This window comes from Helianthus annuus, chromosome 16 (genome assembly GCF_002127325.2).
Source record: "Helianthus annuus cultivar XRQ/B chromosome 16, HanXRQr2.0-SUNRISE, whole genome shotgun sequence".
NCBI lineage: Eukaryota > Viridiplantae > Streptophyta > Magnoliopsida > Asterales > Asteraceae > Helianthus > Helianthus annuus.
Genome location: NC_035448.2, coordinates 142,802,076 through 142,820,474, shown reverse-complemented (window position 1 = coordinate 142,820,474; position 18,399 = coordinate 142,802,076). Strand labels below are relative to the sequence as shown.

Here is an 18,399-nt window from a genome sequence, read left to right as displayed (position 1 = left end):
TACAGACTTAGAGCTAGGGGTGCAAACGAGCCGAGCTACTCGCGAGCTACTCGAGCTCGGCTCGAAAAAAAGCTCGAACGAGCCGAGCTTAAACGAGCTCGAGCTCGAGCTTCGCTTATCGAGCTCGAGCCGGCTCGCGAGCCTAAACGAGCTTTCGGTTTATATATTTTTTATTAATATATTAAACATATATTTATATAATAATAATTACCATTTATATAAATATAAAAAATAAAATAGCTAGGGGTGCAAACGAGCCGAGCTCGAGCTTTCATATGTTAAACGAACTCGAGCTCGAGACTGGTTAAGCTATAGAAAGTAGAAACCAACTTGTTGTGTGGATAAAGGGTTAAATGCAATTTTTTTTTTTAAGTTAACTTATTGGGACGACTTGTACTCTCTCTAGATAATTTGTTTTTTATTTTTATGTTAACTGATGGAAACGAATTGTCGTCCCTAAAAGTTAATTCACATACCGACAATCCCAAATCCATTTCCCCCCATTTCATTACACGCCAATCACAAATCCAATTTCCCCCATTTCATTACACACAAGCAAAATCCAGCCACCATCTCCTTAGTCCTTACCTGGTCACCACCTACGCAACCATCACCACCGCAACGTCCACCTCCATCGTTAAACCACCACCATCGTTCTCACCTCAAACCACCACCGCCGCCGTAATCTCCACCAAGTCGAAGTTCCAAATCCAAATCATGAAACTTGGGCTCCACAAGCAGACTAGTAGCTGACTTCTAACATAAAATCGGGTTTTCGAGTTCGTGTTTCGGATTTTGCACAGTTCCAAAGACTCCACAAGCAGCCGGTAATCCTTTCATATTTCTCCATTTACTTTTTTGCTTTTTGAGATTTAATATTCCAGTTTCGTTGTACTGGGCAATTGGGTTTGTGTACTGGTCAATTGGAATTTTATTAGGGTTAGTGTACAGGCCAATTGGGTGCCCCTTTTAGTGATGTATTGGGTTTGATTACATGATTCAACAAATTGTAGTATTACAAAATGTCTACGTACTATATTTTACTTGTTTTTGCTGCTCCTTATTTGCTGTTATTTTGCTGGATATTTTTCCATTGCACAGGGTAATATTTTCACACCAACTGGACCTCACAAGTCAAACTATTAACCCCATCTACCCTACACTTTAAACTATTAATCCCCATCTACCTTGATTGCTGGTAATGGATTAGTGGTTTAGAAAAGTAGTCAAGGTGTTAACTGACCCATTTTTTTTTTTTTTTTTTTGTCAATGGATAAACATTTAAGCAACTAGTTAAGTGTTCAAACTTTGTGCTGCTTATTAGGATTTCTACTGTGACAATTGTTACTTTTGCCTATTTCGATTTGTTAGTCTACTCTTACATTTTGAATTGGTTATTGATTTATTGCAGCTTCTAACGGAGTTGTAATTGTAACCGAAAAGAAGCTCCCATCCATTTTAGTCGATGAGACATCGGTAAGTACGAATTGTATGTTTAAAACTATAGGTGTTAATATTGTTATTCTAACATGTAGCAAAATATTATTTTAATCACTTTGTGCAATGATCATACATAAGCATCTCCTTTTGTTGGCATACTTGTATTTGGATTATGTCTATTATAATGAAGAGAAAACGGACATAAGAAGAAGCATAATTGTTTAGTAGGTTTTGGACCCTCTGATTAAGTAGGCATCTTAAACCATTTGGATAGGTTCCACATATATGTATGTATGCTAAATATCATTAAAGCAGTATCACTTTTTTATATAGTATAGCTAGACATGCAATACAGATACTTGCTTCTGAAATTTGTTTTTTTGGTCTTAGGTGCAAAAGATCCAGTTTTTGACTCCTATATTGGAGTTGTTTACAGGTAAGATTTCAAACACTTGTCAAGTTAAGCATTTTAGTTCAGACGTCGATATAGTTCTTATTTACATTCTCGCGTGCATTTTAGTTCAGACGTCGATATAGTTCTTGTGCAACTTTTTATTATCTTTGCAGCTATTTAAGATGAATTTGTCTTAGAGCTTTCGCTTGCACGTTTGAAGGCTCTTGCTGAATTTGTCTTTGGTATGGGTTTATATCAGGTAAGATTGCTTCACACATGTTCTGTAGAAATGACACACCTTGTCTTTGGGTGTTCCGTCTACTCTTGCTTTCATAGCCTTCGAACTCCCACCTAATGGAGCTATTGGCACTCGGATTCTGGAGTTCCTATTTCGCTCCAGATCTTATATGGTGAGAAACTATTTTGATGCTCATGTTTTTTTATATTGATCAGTAGCAGCTAGCAATCCAATGTGTTTTTGCGGTTGTAAATACATTGGTATATTGTTGTCGCATTGCCATCAATGTAATAGTTGGTCAAGGAAGAAAAGCTTGATAGAACACTTGTATATTGAAATTTATGCTGTATTCAGTTTTGTTATGTGTGGTTAATGATTATTGGCTTATAAAGATTGCAGGTGATCGATCGTCAGAAGTATTGATGAGGCTATAACAACTGGCACTGCACTCTCGTTGTCATCTTCTACATTTGTTCTACAGGTATATTGCTCATATATGTATTACAATATTAATGAAAGAGCTCATGCATTTCTTTAACGTGTTTGAAAAATTTTGTAATTTGATTTACAGGAATGAAAGTCCCCTTGTAACACTAGTTACTGTAAGATCTTAATCTTTTATCTTTTGCTTGTTGTGTCCCGATAGAATTTGCTTAGGAAATGGCTTAATAAAAGTGCGCTCGGGTCATTTTGACCCATTTAACTAAGAATTAGACCCGAACGCATTTTAAACAACTAAAAATTAGCATTTAATTATAGTTTGTTAGTATTGTTGCTATGTTATTTGTGTTTGTAGTTTCGTTTAACATGTTTTAACAAGTTTAAATTTATTTGATTTGTGTGATTTTTTGGTTTAAAAACCTGGTAAATTTTTTATTTTTATTTTTTATATACCTATAGAGACGACATGTGGTCTCTATAGGTAAAAATGTTTTCTTTTTTATTTTTCTTAAACGTACACCTATAGGGACGACTTGTCGTCCCTACAAGATTTCCAGGTTTTTTTTTATTTTTTTTTTATTTTAAGTCTTTAGGGACGAGATGTTGTCCCAATAAACATATAACAGAAAAATAGAAAAATATATTTTAAACCTATAGGGACGACATATCGTCCCTACAAGATTTCCAGGTTTTTTTTTTATTTCAAGTCTTTTGGGACGAAATGTTGTCCCAATAAACATATAACAAAAAAATAAAAAAAACATATATTTTAAATCTATAGGGACGACATATCGTCCCTACAGACTTAAAATAATATTTTTTAAATTAGCTCTATTGTTACGACAAGTCGTCCCTAAAAGTTAATCTATAGGGACAACACCTTTAGAGACGACCTAGGAGAGCTATTGGGAGGGCCCTGTAGAAACGAAACTTATGGAGACAATATGTCGTCCCTATAAGCTGTTGAGACTTGTGGGGACGACATGTCCTCCCCACAAGCTTAAAAAAATTTGTCCCAACATGTCTAATTTCTTGTAGGGCGTTTTAAAGAAAACGCCGGAAGATTTTTTTTTCAAAAATTTTATAAAGTAACGCCCCATGTAATGGTGGGGTAGGCGTTTTTGGACTTTTTTTTTGAAATTTTTTTAAAGAAAACGCCCCACTACACATGGTCTTATCATCATCAAATAAATAATCTCCTTCAGGTGACTATTTTCTGATCTCAAGGTATTCATTTATTAAGATTTTAGTATGACTAGTGTCTTTGCTCTTCACAACTAGTCTTCGTAACAATAAATTAATAAAACTCTGATGCTAAAAAATATGTGTAATACAAATTTTGTGCTCCCGTATAAGATAATGAGAGAGATAGTTAGCATTTAATTTTGTCCTAGTAATTATAAGCATGGAGTACATACATTGTGTAGTAACACAGTGCCCCCCCCCCCTCACAGATTCATACATCCTTCAAAACATAATAAAGATCATATCTTATTAGATCATATTAAAAGGGTTTCCATTTATTTTCTTATATATTTAGAGAACCCAAACATCAAAATTCAATAGGATCTCTCTTTTTGTAGCATAGGGCCATTATTGAGCTTCTTAAGCTAATAGTTTAAATATCTAGAGTCAAAATCTTTTTTACTGCAAATGTTGAGAAACTCTAGTAACTTATCGATGAGACGGTGGAGATTCCCCCTGAAGAAATGAAGTGAAGAATGCAAGTGATGCACTTGGTTTGAAAATAGGCACTGCGTGACCCGCTCCTCTAAATGTCGCGAAAGTTAGCCCTTCGTATTCTTGAAGCCAACCGCCAACCTGAACCGCAACACCAAATAGACATTATATATAGTAATACAAAGATTTATAGACCAATTAGTCTCCAAAGAGATGAAAAATTTAAAAAAAAAAAAAAAAAGTGTTGTAAAAAGTTGGAGCAAGAAAAGTGCATCACCTGCTTTTGGTTGTACCATGGCCTCCATGCCCTTGTTATAGGCAGGCCCAGAGAGCTTAAACTGTATCTTGTGGACAACACAGGTACTCTTCCATCAGTATCTCCACTGTCAAAACAAGAAATCAATGTAACTTTATTTGAGTGTAAATAAACACAACTTTTTCAAATGTTACATCACAAAATCACTCATTTAATTACCTATATACCCATATCCTAAGTTTTGCATCAATCAGTTTCTTGTAAATGGGAAGAACTGAATCCTTTGATTGTGACCAGTTCCACCCATAGAATATGTCCATACTGAACAAACATAAATATGTGTAAGCTCATAATACATAATGTTTTTAAACATAGTTAAAGAGAGATGTATTCAATTCATTTCTTACTTGCAAATTGTCCAGTTCTTGAGTTGAAGACCATCACTAACATGAAGAGCTTTCTGAACCGCGGGTTTATTGTAGTAACCTTTTGCATAATCATCAAGGCAAGGATCATACCCACCAAGTATGCGAGGCATCTAAACAAATGAGAAAAAAGTTGGTTGAATTATTATAGTGATTTAATTAATGTTTTGTGAATTAATATATATATTAGTGGGATGCCCGGCCATTGAACAAATGAAAAGTTTACCATCTTAGATGTGGTCTTCTTGAACATGACTTGTAGTGCTTTTTCATCTGAATATGCAGAGTTGGCAATACAAACAGAAGTGTAGAGGCTGTAGATATCAATCTCCTTATATTGTTTGAGAACTTCATCCACTGCTTCGCTGCAGTCATTGTTGCTCCAAGTATCATTACTATTGAAATCACATGATTCTCTAATGGTTTTGTGAGTTTCATCTGATACAACAGCATGGCTCCAAGCATAGTCAACAAGACCCTTCCAATCCTCAGCATCACTTGTTTCAGGATTACCCAACTGCGTTTGCATAGCATAAGTTAATTAATAGCCGATTAACGCTTTTCATTGGTAATAAATAACAAAACAAAAAGAAAAGAAACCTTAAAAACATATGTGAATGAGATACAGATGTGTGTATGTGTGTGCACATCTAGATATAAAGAAAGCTAAGCAACCTAAGTAGCTTGAAAACCATAAAAAGAGTACCAGTATTCCTTTCAGATTGATAAACAGGGATGGATCCTTATTTCGGTCGTATATAAGACCAGCGAGTTCTGGCACGTATTTTCCTACATAATTTAATGTGTGAATAAGTCATCCTTAAGATTTTTCAAAATCAAAATATGGTGAAAGGTGACACAACAATACCTGCATAGCTCTCTCCAGCAATATAAAATGTTCTTGTTCGATACGACGGAAACTTCATGAACCAGTTATGCAGGAAAGCATAAGTGTCATTTGCTGATATAACATTAAAATGTAACAAATCAGTGCTAATCGCTAGATATCAATACATCTTACAAAACACATCCACTTCTAATGTTAACCATGGCACTTGACCTTATGTTACAAAGAAAGAACCGCCATTCTTGCATAAACATAGAAGAATTACAACATATTGCATTTTGTAATTTTGGACAAAGATTTATCAAACTTATGTAGAGTTACTTTTATATTTTAACAGAAAAGTTGGTTTGTTTGCACCAAATTACTACAGAAAGTTTTTCAATTGTTTTAAATTCTTTCACACATATACACATTAAATAGGTGTGTGCACACTCATACATATACATATATTACATAGCATATATAGATGCCAAAAGCTTCCAAAACCAGAAGACTCACCAGTGGAGTCGTCTCCTAGGTTTTCATAATCACTAGTTGTGTTGGAGTAGGAAAAGCCAACTCCAACAGGAGATTCCAGGAACAACATATTGGCTTCTGCACCACCACTTTACAAAATTCAGTAGATGCCCCATTAAAGAATACTATATGCTTATTAGAAGAATATAAAATTATAAAACACACTAATCAAAGTCCCATGCTCCCATAAGCATGAGCATGGATGATATTCTTTTCATTGAAACCGATAATCATGCTAAGACGATACCTCTATTCCACGAGTAAGGATTCAACTGAAGATCATTTCCATCTGTGCCCACAATGAATGGCCCAATCTCTTGTGTAGCTCCATATCCCACTGAAGAACACCCCGGACCTGAAACATGTCACCAAAGTGGACACCAGGAGAATCAAACCACAAACTAGCCACTGTCCATAGCTACATGGGTGGATAATTAGATATTAATAAAGACTGCACTTCTCTTAAACAATGAATTTAATTATTCTTCAAAACTTTATTTCTTTAATTATTAAGAAACAAAGATTAATGAAAGGAGCATCTTTATAAAGAACTTTATCATCATTTGTCCCTCTCCTCTTTCACGCTACCATTCTTTATAAAGATATGTGGAGATAATAAAAAATTAAAATGGATAGATTTTGTCAACAGATTGTACTAAGAACCTTAAACCAAGTATCAAGAGTTAATTGATCACATTATTTGCTTGGAGAAGGTTATCAGAAGTTCAAGAAACATGCCAAACTTCCAATCTATTGTTCTATCGTCCATCGAAGTTACAAGAACAATAATAATAATAGTAGTAGTAGTAGTAGTAGTAGTAGTATTGTTTAATTAACTTGAAAACAGATAGGTTAGTTTGATGTTTTGTTACCTCCATTTAGCCATAGCACCAATGGTTTCTCATCTGGGAGGCTCCAGGCTTCATAGAACCAATAAAACAGTGCTCTTCCACTTATTTCATTTACAGTCACATATCCAGCATAATGCTGGAAATCAACATTAGGCTGACCGGGCAAGCTGGTAACAAGATGATCATAGTTCTGAATGTTTGAGTTCTTTTCAGTACTGGACCATGGTCCATACCTAGAACCAACTACAACAACAGTGATCTCAGATAACCATAAAGCAAGAGTTATATTCAAAAGTGACATCACTTTTAGTTTGAAAGCCATAAGGAACTGAGCTAGCACAAAACAAAGCTCAAATACAACTTTCTTGCTAGATAATGGATAAAAGACACCAAGACCCACATATCTATTTATACTTGTAGATGAGATATGTATTACCAGAAGCATGCCACTAATCAAAGGTGAAGAGGTAAAGGTTACATTCAGATATTAGTGAAAAAGTGCATGGGAGGCTTTGATGGTGTGCGGGAGGACCTTCGCACAAGGCCCACGATTTCGAGGGGCATGCGATTTAAAAAAAAAACGATACGTATATGTTTTTTTTTTTAAATAGTACACAAATACCACTTCCAATATGCCCATTTACAAATCATTTTTTATGGCTGTTGGTGCACTTGTGTCTGTACTTTGTCTGTATTCGGTCTGATATAAACGATGTCCTGATTTGTGTTGTAAGTTGACCAAGTCAACCATCCTCCGGTTTGACTTGGACAACATTTGAAAGATGTTCTGATCGAAGGATAGCCTCGAAGGATACACCTGATCCTTCGAGGTGATCGAAAGATATGGTTCGACCATGGTTCGACCATTAGACCTCGAAGGATGATCCTTCGAGGTCCATGCTGATCTTTCGTGTAACATGTGGTCGACAGATGATCCTTCGGACCATCTGTCGAATCCTTCGGACATAGCATCTTGAGCTGGGTATAAATACCCATGCATGTGTTGAGTTTCAGTAGACACACAGACAGAAAGACAACCGAGAGATAGAGAGTTTCTTTGAGAGCATTCTGTCGGAACTCACACACACACTTGAGAGTTTACATGTTAGATCTGTAAACATTGAGCTTGTAACCGAACCCTCATTGCATTAATACAAGTTGTGTTAATCGGTGAACTTGTGTGTTTGTTTCTCTACTTGCTACTAACTCGGTTTGCTTGCTAGCTTGGATTCCGCACTCGCTAGTAGGTTTGTATAACAAGGTTTAGGTTCGTAATCCTCCGCGAAAAGGGACCTACAAGTGGTATCAGAGCCTCGCTCTTTACCTTGTTTAAAACCGGGTTTTTACAAGTTGTGGTGTGTTGAAACACTTGGTTTTGCACCTGTTTTTACTTGTTTTCTTGCTTTTTATTTGAGTAAAAACGTGTCTAAACTAACCGGGAGTGTTTAAAGTGGGGTTGGGTAACTTGAAAAATTGTTTTAAGTAACTTGGTATTTCCGGTCAAGTTCCGATCAAGGTTTCCGGTGACTAGTGTGAAGATAAGGTTTTCCTTTTTGGGCAATCTTTTCAAAAGTTGGTGGGAAAGTTGATCTGACATCCCCTTTGCCGAAAGGTTGACCTTACCAACCTGTCACCTTTTCACCAACCTTTCACATCAGATCAGATTGTGTCAGAGTTCTCGAAAGATATCTTTCGACATCGAAAGATCATCCTTCGATATCTTTCGACCAAGGAGGGCTCGAAAGATTAATATCCTTCGACCCATCCTTCGAAGTCTGAAACATATCCTTCGAGAAAGGAATCTTTTCGAAAGATTAGTGTCCGAAAGATTAGGATCCTTCGTACTGGTGAATCTTTCGAGATCTGTTGATCGAAAGATAAGGATTTAACACGAAAGATAAGGATCTTTCAAAAGGGAATCCTTCGTGTTCTTGAGTCTTTCGAGATCATTGTTCGAGAGTCAACAGTAATCCTTCGAGTACTGTTGATCCTTCGAACAAGATTATATCTTTCGATTGTGATCTGTTTATTGTTAACAACTTTCTGTGATTTCAGATCTTTCGACCAGGATCTTTCGGTTGTGTATCTTTCGGATCATTCTTACTTAGCATTTATTTTGCTTACCTATCATGAATCCGAGTTGGTGGGGAAGTCCGGCTCCAGACAGTGGAAAATACATGAATACCAGTCAATCTCCATCATGGGCCGAATCTCCAGTTTCTACATCCTCACAAGCAAATGCCACTCCAGCTGGTCAATGGGCGTTTGTTTCAAATCAAACTCCGAGTATTCAAAGTCTTCTACTAAGCGAAAGTGAAACCGGAAGTTTGAACAGGCCTCCAAAGTTGATGCATCTTCATGAATATCCAGGATGGGTTGATCGTTTTCATACATACATTCTTGGTCAAAATACAGAGTTGTGGTTGCGGTTCATTACGGAATTCGATCAAACTATCGAGGTTGCTGCTTCTTCGACAGCTACATTTGCCGATCTTCCTGATGATCAAAAGAAGACGTATGACTTAGAAAAGAAAGCATACGCTATTCTCACTCAAGCACTGAGCAAGGATATTTATCATCAGTTCGTCAGTTTCAAGACTACGAAGAAGCTGTGGGATGCATTGAAGACAAGAGGAGTAGGTAATGAAGCCACACGTCAACTAAGACGAGATCTACTGAAGAAAGAATTCGATGGCTTCACATGTATGGATAAGGAGTCCTTGGGAGATATGACAAGCCGTTTCTATCACCTGCTTACTGAGCTGACCAACTTTGAAGTCACAACGACTCCAACAGAGGTGGTAAAGAAGTTTTCCGATGCATTGCCTCCTCAATGGAACAACTTCCTGGAAATCTTGAAGTACAACGGAACGTTGAGAACCACAAATATCAACGATTTCGTGCAGCTTCTGGAAAACAAGGATCAGGAAGAAACGTTGAAGGCAAAGAGAGTTGCAGTGCCACAGAATCCAGAGATGTATTATGGCACCTCCACTACGTCATCTGCAAAAGCCGGTTCACATGCTCCACTTCAAACGGCGTTTGTCACAAGCACTGATATGTATGGCAATCCAGTGCAAGTTCCTGTAAAGCCGTCTCCAACCACAGATCTGTATGGAAATCCAATACAACCACCTCCTCCTCCTCCTGCTCAACAACCACAATATGCATGTTATGGAGGAACATCATCTGCTGCAGGTCAACAATCAAAGCCAAATACAGTACAGCTTGACACTTCAAGTTTTTCTAAAATCAGTGTAGAAGTAGCTAAGGAACACATGGAGCTGCTTAACACTGTAGTGAGCGCGTACTGTGGGTTGATAGAAGGTCAGATTGGAAACATTAATCTGACACAAGAAGATTACAGGCAGATTGATAAGGAAGAGATGGACTTGATGGACATCAAGTGGGCCTTTGCGAGTGCTGTGAGAAGAGCAAAGGATTGGATGGAAAGTACTGGCAGAACCAGCTTGGAAAGTAAGCGAGACACCAAGTATGGGTTCGATAAGCAAGCTGTTAAGTGCTTCAACTGTGGTGAACGGGGCCACTTCAAAAGGGAATGTACAAAGCCAGCCCAGCACGGGAATCAAAACCCCTTCAGGAACCAAGGCAACCAGCAGAACAGAAACAATGATCGTACATTGGTGCCTGTCAACAACCAAACCAACCGAGCACTTGCAGTTCAGGTGGATGAAGGTTGTGACTGGTCAATCCAGTTGGGTGGTGATGCTCCTGATGGAACAGCATGTTTTGCTCAGATAGTGAAGGAGCTAGTTCACACCAGTGGTGGAGAATCTTCTGCCAGTGGTGATGAATCGTCTGAAGATGAAGACTCCTCTGGATACAATAGGAGCGTTGATGAAGAATCATCCAATTCTGGTGATGATTATGTGGGTGAGACATCGAATGCAGCAATCGATGCAGATATTGATGAACTTTTGGAGGAAGCTGCAGCAGAAACTCAAAGAAGATCTATTCTGGTGGATCAAGCTGCTTATACTTCGTCTTCTCTCCATTCAGCCTTTATGGCTAATGTCGACGGTTCATCAAGTCAGGTATGTGTCGATGAACCCACTGCTGTTGATTGTGATGAATGTGCTAGGTTGCATGCTAGATGTGCTGATCTTGAGAAAAGTATGTCTGAGTTGCAAGGCAAACATGATGCTTTACAAGCTAGTTTGTTTGACTTGCAAGACAAACATACTACTGTGAATGAGAATTTGAGTGACTTGCAAAGTGAGCATGACGCTTTGCAAGAGAAATATGATGTGACCTTTCTCCACAATCAGAAATTGACTGTGGATCTCTCAAAATGCACAGAAGCCAACATGTTTTATGAAAACCATGAAAAGGAATTTAAGTCAGTAATTGAAACATTAAAGAAAGATAAAACTGAACTGACTAAAATGGTTTCAAGAAAACAAACTGATATTAATTTGTATATATCTCGCCTTGAGAGTATGCAAAAAGAGATGGCTTGTGTGAAAACCGAAAGTGATGCGATCAAACTCAAGCTAGACAGTTATTTGAGTTCTAGCTATGTGTTAGATCACATCATTGACGTTCAGAAGGAAAAGAGAGATGTCACATGCATAGGCTACAAGAAGTGTCCACCACCAGTGAGACATAATTATGACGCCATGCCTGATGAAGAGGACAGGGTTTTCTTTGAACCTTCTGTGCCTCTGGATGTTAAGGAGTTTGCTGCAGGACTCGGATACCAAAAGGAAGTATCCTCAGATTCAGATGTATCAGCAGATACATTTGTGAGTGCTGAACAGAATCAAGATCCTCCAGTTGTGATTGAGGATGCTGATTCGTCTGATGATGAATCTGATGATACTGTCCCAGCAAAGTCTGATGCGGTAGTAAAAAATGAGGACATACCTCTTGAGAATCACATTCTATGTGATCCCCCTGTTCAACCCGCTAAGACTATTGCAACTGAGTCCTCGTCTGAGAAGGAGTCGGAGAGTGTGAATTTGCTGTACACTCTAGTTGGTGATGATAAAATTTACTCAGACAAAGATTTTCCCATTAAGAATGTTAATCAATCCTTAATCTGCAAAGTCTTTGAGAATTCGACGAGTAAGTTCTTGGGAAAGGCAGGACCTAAAGTTACAGTTACTCAGTGTCCTCCTATTCCAAAGGCTGAAATTCGAAAACAATTTGGCAACAAGAAATTACCAACAGTGCCAACACAGCAAAATCACACCAAACCCAAAGGTAAAACACCGGCTCAAGCTAACAAGAAGCCGAACCAAAAGAAGAAGAAGAATGTTAACTTTGTGAAATCGACGGGAACAGACAAAATTGAAAAGTTTGAAAATCAATCTAACTTAGATTTTGTCAAGAAAGTTATTGTCGAGAAAAGAAATGAACCAAGCAGTTCAAAACCTAGTACCTCGGGTTCACAAAGTTCAACATCATCGGCTAAGAGAACACATGATTCTTCGGGGTTTGTAGAACGAAGATCATGTTTTGAGTGTGGAACCATTGGACATATTATTCGTAATTGTCCATATCTTCATAAGCAGAAAGGAAAGGTTGATGATCCCCGTGGCAAAACTGACCGTAAGCCAACTGTTTCCACAAAACATGATCCCCGCCTTGTAAAAGAAAGGGAAAAGAAACAGAAACGCCAACAGGTCAAAAAGATAGAAAAAGCGATTAAAACCGATGTGGTTCAAAAACAATCTGTTGTTGTAAAACCAGACAATTCTAAAACTTCAAATCATCAAGAAGTTAAACTTTTAAAGAAAAACACTGGTGAAACCAAACAGACTTGGAAACCAAAAACGGTTACTGAATCAGGGGGGACATCACAATTCACCAACCATCAAAGACAAGAAGTTATTGTCATTGATGAAAATGGAAGACCCAAGACCACAATGGCTTGGGTCCCCATCTCCAACTAATTCATTTGAGTCCATGTGCAGGGTGCTTCAGGAGGAACTATCAGTAGTCATTGGATTGTTGATAGTGGGGCATCCAGGCACATGACGGGCGACATGAAGCTTCTCTACGACGTTAAATCTATTAGAGGAGGTTATGTTGCTTTTGCTGGAGATAAAGGTGGATACATTACGGGAGAAGGAATGATATCTAACGGGATTGTCAGCTTTGACAAGATCAATTTTGTGCAACAACTTGATCACAATCTTCTTAGTGTTTCTCAAATCTGTGACAAGCAGTTCTCAGTACACTTTGATGCTAATGGCTGTTATGTGCTGAAACCCGGCTTCAAAATTCCAAAAGAATGGATTCTCTTGTCGGCTCCAAGGATAAATGATCTGTACGTCCTTGACATGAGCCAAGCTATTACTACGTCTGCACAAGCAACTTGTTTCGTTTCTAAAGCCACAGAAAAAGACACTATCTCTTGGCACAGACGAATGGGTCACATTCACTTACGCAAAATGAATCATTTGGTTTCAAATGAATTGGTGAATGGTGTTCCCCTCAAAAATTTCCATCTTCAAGACATCTGTGTTTCGTGCCAGAAAGGAAAGCAAACAAAGAAGAAGCACCCTACAAAGAAGATCAACACAGTGGCAGTTCCTCTTGAACGTTTGCACATGGATTTGTTCGGTCCTGTCAAGCACAAGAGTATTCGGGGTGATCAATACTGCCTCGTGGTTACTGATGATTATTCAAGATTTTCTTGGGTTGCGTTCATGGCACACAAGAGTGAAACCTTTGGCATCATCAAAAACTTGATCATTCAGATTGAGAATTTGTATAAGTTGAAGGTTAGGCGGATACGTAGCGACAATGGTACTGAATTTAAAAATCATTCCATGGTGGAGTTCTGCACTTCAAAGGGTATTCTTCATGAGTTTAGTGCAGCTTATACTCCTCAACAGAATGGTGTCGCTGAACGTAAGAACCGCACATTGATCGAGACTGCTAGGACAATGTTGGTAGAGTCACAGTTGCCCATTCCATTCTGGACTGAAGCTGTGGCCTCTGCATGTTACACATTGAACAGAGTCCTTACAGTCAAAAGACACAACAAGACCTGCTTTGAGCTTCTTCAGAAACGGAAACCAGATTTGTCCTATCTAGAACCGTTTGGAGCTCCATGCACAATCATCGATCCTAATGGAAAGTTTGGGGCAAGAGCAATTGATGGATACTTTCTTGGGTATGCCACCCCTAACTTACGAGTCTGGAATCTAGAGACTAAAAGGGTTGAGGAATGGTCTGAGGTCAGAGTACAAAGGCACACCTTGCCAGTCAAAAATCCGGGTCAACCTTGGATGTTTGAGTACGATGACTTTTTCAATTCGATCAATGTTGAAGCCGTTGAAGAAAATGCTGCGGCTAGGATGTTTTTCGAGAGTGACAATGCAACAGTTTCACCGGTGGTTCGTCCAATTCTTGTTAATCAAGAACCATCTTCTTCGGTGAACAATAATACTCTCAACAATGAGGATTTTCATGATGCAAACGAATTGAACGAATCTTCAGAGGATGATGAATTTCTAGATGCAGATCAAGAAGCTCCTACAACAGCAGTTCATGGTACTTCAGAGGGTACTCCTCCAGTGGATACACATAGAACAGCTGAGACTACTGCATCATCCTCTTCGTCAATTCCGGGTCTTGAATTGGTTGTTGATCTTAATCTTAACAACCTGGGTATAAATGTTCCAGTTCCAGATAATCCAGAAACAAGGATTCATAATACCCATCCTCAACAAAACATCATTGGAAATGTGCAAAGTGGCGTACAAACAAGAAACATGTTGCGAAACAACAACAATGCAGGCTTGTATGCAGCTATTCGAGAATCCGGGCAACAAAACGACTGGTCCTTCGCGTGTTATGTCTCACAAGAAGAACCAAGAACGTGGAAAGAAGCCTTGAAAGATAACGCTTGGGTTGAAGCAATGCAGGAAGAACTGCAACAATTCCAGAAGCTGGGTGTCTGGAAATTAGTAGAGAAACCTGCTGGATACAAGAAGATTGGTACCCGTTGGGTTTTCAAATGCAAAAAGGATGACCGCGGAGTTGTTATCCGAAACAAAGCACGTTTAGTCGTTCAGGGTTTTCGTCAGATTGAAGGGATCGACTACAACGAAGTCTATGCACCAGTGGCACGTCTCGAAGCAATTCGAATCTTTCTAGCCTATGCGTCCTTCAAAGGATTCAAGGTTTATCAGATGGACGTGAAAAGTGCATTTTTACATGGTGTGGTTGAAGAAGAGGTGTACGTCGAACAGCCTCCAGGTTTTGAAGATCCTATCCATCCCGATCGGGTTTGGTTGCTCAACAAAGCTCTTTATGGTCTTCATCAAGCACCACGAGCTTGGTATGCAACCTTATCTCACTATCTGCTGGAGAACGGTTTTCGTAGAGGTCTTATCGACTGTACTCTTTTCATCAAGGAACAAGATGGAGATCTTCTTCTGGTACAGGTATACGTTGATGACATTATTTTTGGTTCTACTAATGATGTCTTGTGTAGGGAATTCGAGCGCATTATGCAGGATAAATTCGAGATGAGTGCTATGGGGGAAATGACCTTCTTCTTGGGCCTACAAGTACAACAAACGGAGTCTGGGATATTCATCCATCAGACTAAATATGTTGGTGACATCTTGAGCCGGTTCCAGATGTCTGATGCAACGCCCATTGGTACCCCATTGCCAACTAATCACGGAATTACTCCAGACTTGAAGGGAGAAGCTGTTAGCCCTTCTATCTATCGCGCCATGATCGGATCTCTCATGTACCTCACAGCATCAAGGCCAGACATAATGTACCCGACGTGCCTGCTTGCCAGATATCAAGTTAACCCGAAGGCCTCACATCTTGCTGCTGTTAAAAGGATTTTTCGTTATTTGAAGGCTTACCCGGACACCGGTCTGTGGTATCCTAGGGATAATAACTTTGAATTGGTAGCATTCAGTGATTCTGATTTTGGCGGATGCAAAATCGACGGCAAATCCACAACGGCTGGATGTCAGTTTTTAGGAAATCGCCTAGTCACATGGCAGTGCAAGAAGCAGACGTGTGTCGCTACATCAACATGTGAAGCTGAATACATTGCTGCCTCAAGTTGTTGCTCCCAAGTTCTTTGGATCCAACAACAGATGCGGGACTACGGTTTTGAATTCCTAACTACTCCTATTTACGTTGATAATTCTGCTGCTTTAGATATCACTAGAAATCCTGTGCAGCATTCAAAGACCAAACACATCGAAATCAAATATCACTTCATACGTGATTGCTTTGAGAAAAGGCTAATCGATGTTGTTAAGGTCCACACCGATGACCAACGTGCCGACTTATTTACCAAAGCATTTGACAAATCAAGATTTGACTTTTTATTATTGGTAAACGGCATTAAGGTCAAGCAAGAGTAAAACCAACATCGGAAAATCATTTTTGTAAATATCTTTGTGTGTTTTTAAATTTATCTTAGTTTATTGATTTTAGGGGGAGTAAATCCAAAAATCTGAAAATCCAAAAACATCGAAAAATTTCAAAAACACAAAAACAATAGAAAAACAAAAATGAGTTTCCTGGCGAGCAAAAGAGAAAATGATAGTACATCAGTGGTCTACCCAAACCTCTTTAAACCTTAAATGAAAAACGATAAGCAGCTCTATATAAGATGTATCGGTAGGCTCACAATCATTTTAAAGTGTGCAGGGTGATATAAATCTTAATCGACTGAAGATCAGGTGGGAACCATTCATTGGCATATGGTCTTAGTACCGAAATTTCGTTTGATAGATTGCCGAGGTTCTGAGATATTCGGTCTTTATGCTGCTTATCATCTGGGTATCATGGTTGTATCTTTTACCGAAAAATAACGGGGACGCAAGTCTAGATCTTCCATGATACTATACATACGTGTACATATTGCATACTGCATTCGACCTCAATAAGTGATAAACAATCACATGTCCAAATCAAATAAGTGATAAAATATCACATTTTTCCGGGTGTCAAGTTCGTCTCTCTGCTGTACGAAAGTACTGACCTGTTCACGGACTTGCACCTGTGCCCTCATGCATACGAAAATCAAGTTCCTCATCAATAAGTGATTATATCACATAGGGCTTGTTTTCAATTCAAAATAAGTGAGTATCTCACAATTTATACGGTCAAACAGATGATAATCGGTATACTCACCGGTAAGATGAACTCTCGTGCATACCTTGATACGGGAATGTGTCGTGATGTGGATGAACACCGGTCGGTAAGTATAAATCACACATTAACGTATCCTCTAAACATGATTACATCTGATAAGTTGAGCTTAAGTGGACAACAATACCGATAATTGTTATAGGATGCTTATCTTAATGTTAACTAACTGAACAACAAGAGTGTTTTGGCATGACTGTACACTGATATGATTCTTTTACCCTCGAAACTCACAAAAAGAATGTTTGTATATATTTATTCATTTACTGCTTAACCTTTATTATTTCTTTTAAACAGTTTCATCGTTTGGTGCATATCAGCACGACATTAGCGGTGATGTCGTTTGATAACACTCAAAGGATTTTAAATTGTTGTCTTTTAATTTCAAAAATACCAAAAAGATTTTAGGCTTGTTTTAATATAAACTTTATAAAAGCCAAAAAGATTTTATTTCTGCTTTATTTTCGATCGTACGATGTTGGAGCTCAAGTCTTCGTTACCTGAAACCGGACTGAAAACCGAACTGACTAAATCTTCATAAACGGTCGAAATTTGCATGTTTTGAAAGTTAAAATTTAAAATTGATAAATTTATTAAACTTTCAAACTGTCGGACGGTGTTTGATTATGACATGGTCATTCGTGTGTCATTTGTTTATGCTAACTATATTCCAAGCAGTTGTTCTCATTACGCGTTTAGATTTCTTGCATGTGCAGATTCTAAAGGCTAGGAGAACATGGTCGATGACGAGCTTTGGAATGAAGACACGACGAGAAGGCGCTCAAGTGATGAAAATGATCTAGTTGCCGTTGGCCATCATCAACACCACAAGGATCTCACTTCATAAAGATAAAGTCTTTTCACGAGCATAACTCAAGGGGGAGCTTATGTTAAGGGGGAGTTTGTCAACACACTTCCTACATGATACGGGTAGTTTGTTGATACACTCTCTACTTTCAAGACGTGAAGACTTTGAAGATCCTCCGGCATTGAAGACATGATAGGACATCAGAGTCTTGAAGACCTGAAGACCAAAGACTGTCGAAGTTCCAGACAAGTCTACACTTTTAGAAGAACAAGACAAAGCTTAGAGATCAAAGACAAAGCTACAGCCAAGGGGGAGTTTGTTGGTGCACTTGTGTCTGTA

General features: G+C 38.5%; 1 protein-coding gene and 1 long non-coding RNA gene across 4 annotated transcripts; one reads left to right on the top strand and one right to left on the bottom strand.

Annotated features, from left to right (window-relative positions):
* Positions 1–372: 372 nt before the first annotated feature.
* LOC110915345 lies at positions 373–5,294 on the top strand. Of its 3 annotated transcripts, none has more exons than XR_004883871.1 (7): positions 373–827; positions 1,412–1,476; positions 1,831–1,876; positions 2,094–2,244; positions 2,465–2,553; positions 2,644–2,674; positions 5,160–5,294. It is a non-coding gene; the product is annotated as an uncharacterized LOC110915345 (long non-coding RNA). The 3 variants fall into 3 exon arrangements; XR_002578885.2 differs by lacking the exon at positions 5,160–5,294 and adding an exon at positions 4,872–5,124; XR_002578886.2 differs by lacking the exon at positions 5,160–5,294 and adding an exon at positions 4,872–5,124 and having other exon boundaries at positions 460–827; positions 2,008–2,244.
* LOC110915344 (serine carboxypeptidase-like 31) lies at positions 3,980–7,476 on the bottom strand. The gene is made up of 10 exons (XM_022160026.2): positions 7,110–7,476; positions 6,485–6,592; positions 6,220–6,315; positions 5,743–5,835; positions 5,581–5,663; positions 5,101–5,391; positions 4,857–4,987; positions 4,669–4,770; positions 4,471–4,576; positions 3,980–4,334 (listed from the first exon to the last, which is right to left on the bottom strand). The coding sequence occupies exons 1-10, from the start codon at positions 7,408–7,410 to the stop codon at positions 4,188–4,190; spliced, it is 1,458 nt and encodes a 485-aa protein (XP_022015718.1). The 5' UTR covers positions 7,411–7,476; the 3' UTR covers positions 3,980–4,187.
* Positions 7,477–18,399: the final 10,923 nt, after the last annotated feature.

Bases quoted from the DNA above. Each gene is read 5' to 3' on its own strand.
- LOC110915344 (XM_022160026.2), bottom strand. From the start codon at position 7,410: ATGGCTTTCAAACTAAAAGTGATGTCACTTTTGAATATAACTCTTGCT. The intron at 6,593-7,109 runs GTAACAAAACAT...GACATGTTTCAG, and splicing joins GGTGCTATGGCTAAATGGAG to GTCCGGGGTGTTCTTCAGTG. The intron at 5,836-6,219 runs GTGAGTCTTCTG...ATGTTATATCAG, and splicing joins CCTAGGAGACGACTCCACTG to CAAATGACACTTATGCTTTC.